The 11,658-nt window shown below is 38.8% G+C and overlaps 1 protein-coding gene across 1 annotated transcript; it reads left to right on the top strand.

The window, feature by feature from the left end:
* The first annotated feature begins 335 nt into the window (after nt 1–335).
* golt1ba (golgi transport 1Ba) lies at nt 336–9,832 on the top strand. The gene is made up of 5 exons (XM_040026601.1): nt 336–527; nt 1,085–1,176; nt 3,578–3,756; nt 5,208–5,289; nt 7,639–9,832. Exons 1-5 carry the CDS (start codon nt 503–505, stop codon nt 7,675–7,677), a joined length of 417 nt encoding a protein of 138 aa, XP_039882535.1. The 5' UTR covers nt 336–502; the 3' UTR covers nt 7,678–9,832.
* The last annotated feature ends 1,826 nt before the right edge of the window (nt 9,833–11,658 follow it).

Raw genomic sequence — 11,658 nt, 5'->3', positions numbered from 1 at the left:
CATCCTTTATCAACTATAACCAAATTTAATGTATTACACATTTTAAATACACAAAGTCGGCGTTTAATAGGTAAACTGGAAAGTCTGGGTTAAATCAAAGCAATCAGGCAGTTACACATTTCTACATTGTTTGCCTGACAGACCAAACGCAGGCGTTAAAACAAGCTCGCACAATGTGGTACATTCAAGATGAGCTAATGTGCTGCTGTGTTCCACTATTTTGCTACATATTCTGCTATGTGCAATCCAGATGTTGAGTTATAATAGAGCAGGGTAGCTACGTGGTATATGTGTCCTAGTGAAGGTTATGTTATTAACTATAATCTTAATGAACGAAAGTTGCCAAGATGAATGCGTCATGCACGCTGTTCCGGAAGATGTCAGCGAGAGAAGGTGTGTTTCCGGAAGACGTGGCTGTTGCTGCAGTGGCAGCTGTCATCCAAAATTATTCTGAGAAGAGCTTTTTTGTTCTGCTTCTGTCTCATCCAGCTACATTATCAAGATGATTTCTCTAACGGACTCCCAAAGTAAGAGCTGTGTTTTTGAGTGTATCCGTAGGTTCCTGCTGTCTGAGCTAACCCTAGTTTGAGCTGCAGTGCTCAAAGTGCTAACTAGCACTGTCAGTACAAGAAAGTTACCTTTCATTTTTCTCTCATGACATTCAGTGGCACAAATAGCCAGCAGCTTTCCCCCCGATAATATCCGCTGTAGCCACTAGAACGACCAAAGTTACGTGCTAGTACATTTTAAGCGCTCTGACAACTTTAGCATTCAGCGTGAGCAGCGGAGCTCCTTTGGAAGCCCTGTTGTGATTCTTATTGTGGATATTTCTGCCATCCTTGTTTGCATATGTGTTATTGGAGTACTTCCGTGTGCTTTAATTTGAAATAAGTCTGTTAGAGTTATGACTATGTGCAGGATTACATTCTGACATGCAGAGCATAGCTTCTGTCAATGTGTCCGTAACGAGATATGAACAAATTGGTTTGCTTTCGAGGTAGAAAAACGTGTAACAAAATATTATCTCTTCATGTTATCTTAAGATTTAAATGTCAGACTCTGATGGTTTGTGTGTGTCCTTCAGAGATTGGAATGGGATTAACAGGCTTCGGCGTGTTTTTCCTCTTCTTCGGGATGATCCTGTTCTTTGACAAAGCACTTCTGGCTATTGGAAATGTGAGTAACCTGTTGTTGTTCCAAAGGATGTCTAAAAGTGCAACTTCTGATTACGCAGATGCATTACTGTGTGACACGTGACAATTATTATTAATTATAATCTGTTAGTGTGATCCAGCTGTGTTTAGTTTCATATAACCATAGCAACAGCATCATTAATAGCATCAAAGTGCCTCACTTTCTCAGCAGTGTCACATTTGCATTATTTCAGTTACACAGGAAATATAACTAAAATAAAATGTCTCAGTTATGAACTTGCAGGCCACTCTTCTGTGGAACCAGCTCCTAGTTTGGATTTGGGAGACAGACAAGCTCTCTATGTATATTAGGCTGAAAACTTTAGTCTCTGATAAACAGCATAGTTAGGGCTGGATCAGGTGACCATAAATCTTTGAGGCTCCCCATGATGCACTGAGTGCTTCTTCTTCACTCGCCTTTTTTTTAGGTCCATTTAGTTATTAGTTATTAAAATCTGACTTTCTTCCACAGCATGTCTTCCTCCTCTCATCCCCAAACAGTCACAGCAGATGGCCGCCCCTCCCTGCTGGGGGTTTCTTCCTGTTCCCAGGCAAATTTTCCTTCCCACTGTCACCAAAGTGCTTGCTCATAGGGGATCATCTGATTGTTGGGGCTTGTCTGTATCATTGTAGGGTCTTAACCTTATGGTATAGAGCACCCTGAAGTAACTCTTGTGTGATATGGCACTATACATACATAAAATTAAATTGAATTGAATCCAAAATCCCTCATAGATATTCAGCTGACTGCAATTATGATTCACGTGATTTTAACACATATAAACCTTCCAGTGAGCCCAATCGTCCCATGAAAGGGGGTACTGTTATCATGAAAAAGACCATTCCCATTTGGACAATAATGTTTCATGTCACAGGATTGTTTTTGATTTGCAATGACCATTACTGCTAAACATAAGAGAAACACCCAATCACCTCACCATAGAGGTCAAAGGTTCAAGCATGATCTCTTGGTTTTTTTTTAGCTGTTGAAAATGTATTCACTTCTGCATGTCTCACTTTTTGCGATGCTGACAGCCTCTATTTGCTTACATCTTTATAGTGCTCTGAATATCCACTGTAACCCTAATATCAATATCTGTCTTCATAGAACTAATGATGGACTATTATTGGAAGAGCTGCTCTTTGCCTTTGCTACCAAACTAAATCAGTTATGTGCCAGACTGCAATTCATACTTTCTAATCTATTTAATGACATATTTCCCATAGATCTGAATGTAAATGGCAGTTAGGCAGTGTACTGATACACTGTCCAGTTGAGCAGTCTTTGTGACAGAGGGTCCTGCCACATGGGCTGCAGCAATAAACCATCTTATAAGATGGTTTATTGCTGCAGGTCTCTTAAACCTTTTCTTCCTGCTAACGTGAAACAAATTCAGAATAAACAGGACCTGCTTGGAATTTTTTATACATCATGCCGGGAGTATTGCTTGAAGCCTTTTACTCTAACACTGGATAGATGGACTTGACACGTTCAAAATCATGACATTCATCATTTTTGTCGTTAGCAATATGGCTGCTTGTAAAAAGGATTGCATTTTGGATTTTTCTGTAATGCTGCACAGTGTTAAAAATGTTCCTTCTAATATTCTCTGTAAGCACATAAAATATACCCTACCAGTCAAAACTTTTAGAACAACAATATTCCAGTTATTTATTGGAATTCAAGTCGTTCGAGGTACAAAGGTAAGTGATGAACTTACCAGGTTAAAAAAAAAAAAAAGCTAAGGTTACCCAAAACTGAAAAAGTAATGCACATTTCAGAATTGCAGATGGCATTTTTCAGGAAACATAAATGGGTTAACAATTTAAAGCTGTTCAGATCAAGCCTTGAAAGCTGGTGCTACTAATTCCTACAGGTGTTCCAACTTTTCTAGATCACTCACAGCACCCTCTGTCTGCATAAAAGCAGTGTTGGAGTGTGTTGCTACAAAAATGGTGAGAAAAAGGCAATTAACAATGGAAGAGAGACAGACCATCATAAAATTTTGGTCTTTCCTACAGAGAAATTGCAAAGAAAGTCAAGGTGTCAGTGAGTATAGTTTCAAAAAGACATCAAAAGACACTCAGAAACAAACTCTAACAGGAAGAGGTCCAAAACTGAATCAGAGGACAAGTTTCTTAACCGCTTGCATGCATTTGGTTTGTGGCAACTCTACTGGCTACACAATTATCATTTAAAACCAATAAAATTAAACTCCAGTGTTTTTTCTTTCATTCATACTAGTGCAAATAATTGCTTTCTTTCAGTCTGTTTGGATGGTATTTATATGATGCCGATGACAACACTGGATACTTGATTGCGTGTGTTTGCAGTTTTGAACCCTTCTCTAATATGTTTCCACTCTTTTTTTTTGTCTCTGCAGATTCTCTTCGTTGCTGGACTCTCCTTTGTCATCGGCCTTGAGAGGACCTTCCGCTTCTTTTTCCAGAAGCACAAGATGAAGGCCACCAGTTTCTTCCTGGGAGGAGTGTTTGTGGTGTTGATTGGCTGGCCCATTATTGGAGTTTTGCTCGAGATCTATGGTTTTTTTCTCTTGTTCAGGTAAGATGAATACAAAAGGCACACAACAGATTCAGTAGACTGACAGTTATCTTGTTTAAAAAGCCCACGAAACACTGAAACCTGAGATACAGTAAACTTATTCTTTACATGAAAGAAGCAGGATGGCTTGAGAGATCTGATTGAAACTTGGGCTCAGTCCTGAAAAGCCCTACATTTTATATATTAAATTGCACTTTGGAAAGCACTGTTTTCATCAAAGTTGCAGTGTGTATAAAGACTTAAAGTGGACATGAAACACTACATGGACTACTATGCTTTAAAAAAACTGCCATGGATTTCGCACTGTCTTATTTCTGGATTTAAGAAATAACTGCTCAAAGTCTTTAAAACAAGCTTAGCACCATCCTGAGTCTGCACAGAACATGACATCACCGGGTTGGGTTGATTAATTGTGGTCTATAGACTTACTGTCACGATCAGGCGAGCCATTTATTATGGTTGAGAACAAAGCATGAACATTAAAAAAAAAATACACTGTAAAAGCTAAATTCCTAACAAACTGAAAACCTGGAGACACTTTGGAAATATTGAGAGAACGAGGAGACGCGAGGGAGCATTAACAGACGCAGCCAACTATTGTTGCAATTTGGCACTATATACATGAAATTGAATTAAATATCCTAGGAGCCACACATAGGCGAGCAGTCTGAGAGTGAAGAGCTCTGTTGGGTTGATGTGGTACTTTGAGATCATTAAGATAAGATGGGGCCTGAATATTCAAGAGCTTGTATGTGGTGAGAAGGATTTTAAATTCGATTCTGGATTTATCAGGGAACCAGTGATAAGAAGCCAATACAGGAGAAATTTGCTCTCTCTTTCTAGTCCCTGTCAGTATTTTCACTGTAGCATTTTGGTTCAACTGAAGCTTTTCAGTTCAGGAGTTTTTAGGATAGTGCTAATATGTGGTAGATATCATTTTAGCCAGTGTTGTTTAGAAAATGTTTTCAAAATAGACTTGACAAGGGAAAGTCTGTCAATTCCAAAATTATCACCGGATAATTAAGATGGAACCAAGAGATGCAGATAATGCTTAAAGACGAAGACCAAGCCCAGTTCTGAGCCTTGAAAGCTAGCAACAACTTGGTGTTAATAATCAACCTGTGGGATGATTCTTTCCATCTTCATTATAAAAACATTTATGCATAAAAGTTGGTCATCTAGTCTGGTTCATATGGAAGAGGATTAAACTACTGGGGGGGGAAAAGTGAGCATGTCTTTTTTTTTTTCTTTTTTCTTCTTTTCCAGAATTCTGAGAAAAAAGTCAGAATTCTGACTTTTTTCTCAGAATTCTGGAAAAGAAGAAAAAAGAAAAAAAGACATGCACGTGTTCAAATAATGTAATAATCAAAAAACACTTTGTGGGGGTTTTTTCATGAATTGTCTTTGGCTTCTCCCCTCTGTCTTACTCTCCTCTCTTTAATCACATCCAGGGGCTTCTTTCCAGTGGTTGTAGGCTTTATCAGGAGAATACCAGTCCTTGGCTCCATCCTAAACCTGCCCTTTATCAGTGCAGTGAGTATTACCCAGCTCTACACCTGCTGTGCAGCTTTTGTTTAAACACAGCATGGTTTCTTCATTAATCATCCTATTCAAACACCTCAAGCACAACAGATTAACCAGACTGCCCAAATAAATGCCATGGTTATTTAACTGAAAATCAGTTTAATAGACACACGAGCTCAGCATACACAGCTAGGATGGAAGCAGTTTTGGAAAATTAAATGTAGTTTTGTGTGTTTAGCTTGTCTCACACATTGCTTTGTGGCTAATAAACATACCCCTACCATGCTGTTGTGTTGGAAGCTTTGTTTTGAGGTGAGCATCTGTCTTTATTTTTTTTTCTTAAGCCTTCGTAAGGCTCTGAGGACAATCAGCAGTCGTGGTCAGTCACTGCCGATTTTCCTTTGCATGTTAACTTATCTAACGCGCTTTGAGTCTCATCTTTTTGGAGCAGGTAATTGTCTTTTGTTTTTTAACCTTTAAGGCACACACCACAGGCATGTCATCTGAAGACTGATATATCTTAAGATGACATGTTGTACATCTAGTCAGCCAAGCCATCCGTCCATCGTCTTTTACTTCTCCAGTTCAGGGTTGCAGTAGCCTCTTTTAGTCATAGGGCAAGAGTCGGTGACCTGTCCAGGCTGGTGACCCTGGACAGACTACCAGCCTATTGCAGGGATAGCACTGAGAGATATTGACAGTCACACTTGTAGCCAATTGAGAATCACCAGTGAAGTTTACCTGCTTGTCTTTGGACTGTGATAGGAAGCTTGAGTACCTGGAGAGAACCTGCAAATCCCACGCAGAATGGCCCCAGTGGATTTTAACAGTAAGGCTGCACCATGCAAAATGCAGTGAAATATGAATTGTACAAACTGCAGACAAAAGGATTTAAAAAGGTTGGTCTGCAATGAGCCACTTTGAATATTTTAACAAGCTAAACAGCCAGCTTCTATGGAAGATTAGCTGTCACAATTTCCCACAATCATGTTGGCTAACCTGACAAAATCTAGTTATGGGCATATGTGCATACATTTTCTTCTTTTTTAACAGTATCATGCATAAAAGAAGTGGATATAGCCTTCAGATCTAAAAAGGAAGTCAGTTCCTTAAATGACATTAACCTGCTTTCTCTCCATTGGTATTTTATAGTCCACCTGCAGCAGGTGCTGTAGGGGGTTCAGTGCAATAAGGACTGGGCAGCAGTCAAAGGCAGAGGTCCCGTTGGTCTCATACGCAGTTGGCTCTAGGGAAGGGGTCTCGAAGTCCAGTCCTTGAGGGCTGGTGTCCTAAATCTTTTCCATGTGTCCCTGTTGCAACACGCCTGTATACAATTAGTAGGTCACTAGCAAGACTGTATAGAACAGGGGCGGGCAGTTCCAGACCTCGAGGGCCGGTGTCCTCATTTTAGATGTGTCCTTGATCCAGCACAGCTGATTCAAATGGCTCAATTACCTCCTCAACATATCTTTTCCTCAACATAAGTTCTCCAGAGGCCTGGTAATGAACTAATCAAGTGATTAGTTCATTACCAGGCCTCTGGAGAACTTCAAGACATGTTGAGAAGGTAATTTAGCCATTTAAATCAGCTGTGTTGGATCAAGGACACCGGCCCTCGAGGCCTGGAGTTTGACACCTGTGGGTTAGGGGTTGCCATTTCAGCATGCAGTCAAGTTCTATACTCTTGCTAATGACCTACTAATTTTATTCAGGTGTGTCGCAACAGGGACACATGGAAACGTTTGAGGACACCGGCCCTCAAGGACTGGAGTTTGAGACCTGTACTCTAGGGACATGGAGTGTCACCTCTTTTGTGGGGAAGGCGTCTGACTAAGTGCTTTTGGTTAGAGATACAGGTTAGATATACTCATCAGGCTCACATCAGCACATATAGCTCAGGTTCTGAAAAGTGTTTCCTGGAGAGGGGCTAGACTCTGTTCCACTTTGGAGTTTCCCCTAGTGGGAGGTGGGTTTGGTATATACTAGGCTGCCTGTTTTACCCTGGTGGACGAAAGGGTTTCCCTGCACCATCAGGTTGTGTGCTGTTGTGTGCAATTATGTACTGAAAGAATAGTATTCAGACTTGTTAGACTCGTCTTTTTTGTTTGTTTAAAGAGAAAGTAGTGCACACAACCTCGTTGCAAACAGGTTATAAAAATGACCTGAAATTTTGAGACTGTGCCTTGTCAGCTGTGGTGTGTCCCTTTAGGTCATGCATGCTTCACTTTAAAGTGTTGCAGGATAATCGCAAACACTGCAGTTCAGCCGCTCCTACATTTATCTGTGCCAAACATTCTCCACATGAGTCCTGAATGTCAACAAGCTGTCACTTAACACGGTTTCTTTCTTTTCTTTCAGTATGCGGACAAAGTGGGCGAGAGCAACACTATGGTATAACAGTGACTTTTTGTAACCAGAGAAAGTTGTTTGATTATAGGTTTTATAAAGCATCACAATCTCCCATGGTGCTGAGTAAAAGCACCTAAATATACAGATCAGATTCAGATTTCCACATTCAAGCAGACAAGGACTGTTTTTGTCTGTAACTTCAGTGGTCAGCACTACCAATCACAGATTCATCACTGTATCGCACCATCAGTTTCTTACTGTCAACACTAAAGTCTCTACAATAAATGTTTCAAATGCCATCGATCCCTTCGCCATTGACTGCATCTTGCGTTTAAAAGGAGGATAGAAGACTCCCTCAAGGCCCGACTTTATCTACATGATGTTCTTAATCTGTGGAACTGTCAGATAAAACTACCCAGTGCAAGGACAAGAAGTGGAAGTGCATCCTGCCATGTTTGCCACGTTTGTGCCTGTGCTTTAACCTAATTTGCACAAAAGCTTTTAAATCCAGGATTTTGTTTACAGTTACACCCCCGTTTCAGCTGTTGGAATATTTACTTTGTCCATTTCTTTGTGATTGTGTTCAGTGTTGGCTAGAAGTGTTTCTGTATAAATTATTTTTTAAATATGATCGCTTGACTTTATCTGTTATGAGTGGCAGTCTGTCTACTCGTTCGGTGGGATAGACACAGTTCTCGAGTTAAGTGTTCAAAGACAATGTTCTTGCAACACAAAAGTTAAGGACACATTGGATCTTGATGAATTAATATTCAAATTGAAAATCCTTACTGACGCACAAAATAGTTTTATACCAAAATCATATACTCTTTGAGAGCTAGGATTTAAAATTACAACAAAAGTTTAAATTATTTTCTGCCTTTTTTTGAGCTTTACATTTATGATTTACTTGTTTTTTTTGTTTGTTTTTGTTTTTAATAACCGGTAGTAGGAAATGTTGTTGGGTGACTGCTATTAGACATTTAAACAGAAGATAACATGCTACTAAATATAGGCATCAGACCTGTGATATTAGATGTTGCTAAATAAATAAGAGAAAGCTACAAAGCCAAACAGGATTATTATCAAGAAAAACTTCTGTGTGGAACTGAAAAAATACTATTACAAAATAAAAAAGGAAACAACTTTCCCCAGCTGGGCCAGATAAAGCTAAGGCACCACAAGTGTGGCACAACTATGTGCATTTTTTTTTTTTTTTTTTTTTTTTTTTGGACAGTGTTGTGGAGGGTCTTCAAAGAGTACTCAAATATTTTGCAGTAAATATTGAATATTTTTGCCATCAGTCTTACTTTTTATAATCTTTTCCTGTTTGCTTCCACCAAAGGGGACAGCATGTGGAATAGGCTCAAGCCCCCAAAACACTGAGTTGGATAAGCGAGTAGGTTTGTAAAATTCTTTCGCCTGTGAGGCTTTTTCAGTGTTTTCAGTGTTGACATCACATTGATCAAAAAAAGCAACACTTGAATCTATTCTAAGGTTTTTGGGCCTAATTCACTAATATGTGTGAACAAATATTCTTAGCTGAAATAGGTGTGCACAAAAAGTTATTCTCATGTTTATGAGATGTGCACATAAGAATCATTCAACAGCCCATGCCCGCAGTCAGTATACTGATTTATCTAAGGTAACACTTTAGATAACTAACAGCTCTAAAGCTTAACCTAGACTAAAATGTAGCGTATGTTCAATGACTTTGTCACCATTATACACCATAGATGGGGGTAAGTAATTCATTTTATAAAGGTATAAGAACACACAAGACATAAGAGGGCCACACCAATAACTAAACTCAAACCTGCTCAATATTTATTTCATTATAAATTTTTAATTGTTTAATTTAGATTTCACGAGTAAAAATGCCAACATTTAATCATTATTTGATCAATATTTCCAAAACAATTGTGAACAAAATGAGTGAGAAAAATCTAGGCTATTTTGGGCTTGAAAATGTGTATTAAAGTCAGATTGAATGTCTTCAGTATCTCAGTGTATGGATTTGTTAAACTTTATCTCTGAAAAATGTTTGTTTACATAAAAAGGTTGATCAAAAGAGAGCCAGCATCTTCTGAGCAAGGTTCCCTACATGTGGAAAGTTCTTGCCTCTGAGAGGAAAATGGAAATCCAGCACTCAGACTAAATGGAAGATTGTTCTGCTACTAATAAATCAAAAATCAAAATATTTTGATTCAGCGTTCTCGCCTGATGATGGTAACTATTTTAGTTACAACACCTCAACTCTTGGAAAGGGCACCTGCTAATATGCTTCTTTTTTCTCAGGGTATATTTGTGTTGCCCATCAAGTACTCTGATAAATTCCACATCAGATATATATTTTTTGCAGTTTTGTAGGAACCTGCAATTTTTATTTCACCCAACATTTGTCTGGCCTCACATATACCAAAGGAAACACACTGGACCTGGTTTTTACTTTTATTATTTACATTTAATAAGGACTGTATTTGTTCTGGGGACATCTTTATTTGTGATCATCATGTTACTGTGTGGTTAGCGCTCGCGTCTTACATTCCTGTGCGGCTGTGAAATTCCCTGCTTTTGAACAGTCTTATTCCTTCACAATGACCAACAGTGGTTTTACGATCTTCTTTCCATTTCAGATAACATATATCGTGTTACAGTGAGGTCAGCTCCTGTTTCAAAATCTTTACTTTAGACAAATGACAGGATTTGCAGTTTAAAGTGTTCTTGTCAAAAAGTGGAGTATTTGTTGAGCTCAACTCATTCATACATTTACTTTAAAAAGCAAACAGAAAAACAAGCTTAACAAGTTTCTCTCATTTACAGGCCAATCTAAAATTATTTTTTATGCAAAGATGTTAGAGAAGGGTGTGGCTAAAAGCTTACAGCTGTTTTGGACAAATACAGCTTTCTGGATCATTTTCAGTCCGTCTTTAATCAAGCTCATTTAACTGGAACAGGTCTTCCTCCTTTGATCCAATGATGAAGAAGAATGTTCTGTTTCGTTTGACCTGACCTCTGCCCTTTGAACTGCTGACTACTACATGCGTGGTGCTTGTATCTGGGTCTGCTTTGGATTGGTTCTCCTTATATCTGTCTGAACAGTCCTTTCCTGTGTTGTTTCCCAGTACAGGTCCTCTTCCACCTCTCTTGCCTATAATGTGCCATAACGTTCCACCTGGGGGCTTTTATTGTATTTGTTAAATCTTCTCCCTTTTCAGCACATTTTGAGCACCTTTAAGAACTTTTTTTTTTATCACTGATATGATGATGTTTCTCCAGTCTAGAAAAAAAAGTGCTATATTTAAAAAAAAAAAACAACAACAATTTAACTTCGACACCGATGCAGCCCGAGCAGATCCCTGTGATCAGAGTGAGAACTAAAGCTTTTACCACAGTGACTCTGGAACTCTTTCCCACTGAGCCTGTGACCTGTGAACTCATCTGTGCTGTTTTTTTTACAAAGCAGCTAAAAAACAAAAACTTTTGGGGGAAACCTTTTGTCCCTTTTTGTTTTTTACTGTTTTTGTTCTGAAGCTCTTTGTGATATTTATCTTGGAAAGAATTATATAAATAAAAGTGTTCTTAACTAAATGAAAAAGCTGGTCTTGATTGTTCCATCCCTGCATGTGTAAAGTTTGGTTAAAAAGTCCTTGTTGTAATGCAGCTTTGCTAAACAAGGTTTGTCTATTCCCACTCTGCGTCAGACAAGTTCTTGTATTTCTTGAATCAGATTGCAGTAAATAAATACTTAGAAGACTGGGGTTAGGTTAAATGGTGATTTCAAATTGCCCATAGGTTTGAATGTGAATTTGAATGGTGGTCTGTCTCTCTGTATTAGCCCTGCAGCAGACTGGCAGCCTGTCTATGGGTGCACCCTGCCTCTCGCCCTGAGACAGCTTGGATAGACTAAAAATTTTATATATATCTCCTAAACACAAACACCAAATCATGCACACTGCTCATAAGTAGATGAAGATGAACACACGCACACAAAAAAAAACTACAAATAGGCAAATTAATTAAATGGCTTAT

The sequence above is a fragment of the Simochromis diagramma genome, unplaced genomic scaffold (assembly GCF_900408965.1).
Source record: "Simochromis diagramma unplaced genomic scaffold, fSimDia1.1 OVJJ01000746.1, whole genome shotgun sequence".
NCBI classification, from domain to species: Eukaryota; Metazoa; Chordata; class Actinopteri; order Cichliformes; family Cichlidae; genus Simochromis; species Simochromis diagramma.
The sequence above is the reverse complement of the archived record's forward strand: the minus strand, read 5'-3'. Positions and strand labels throughout refer to the sequence as shown.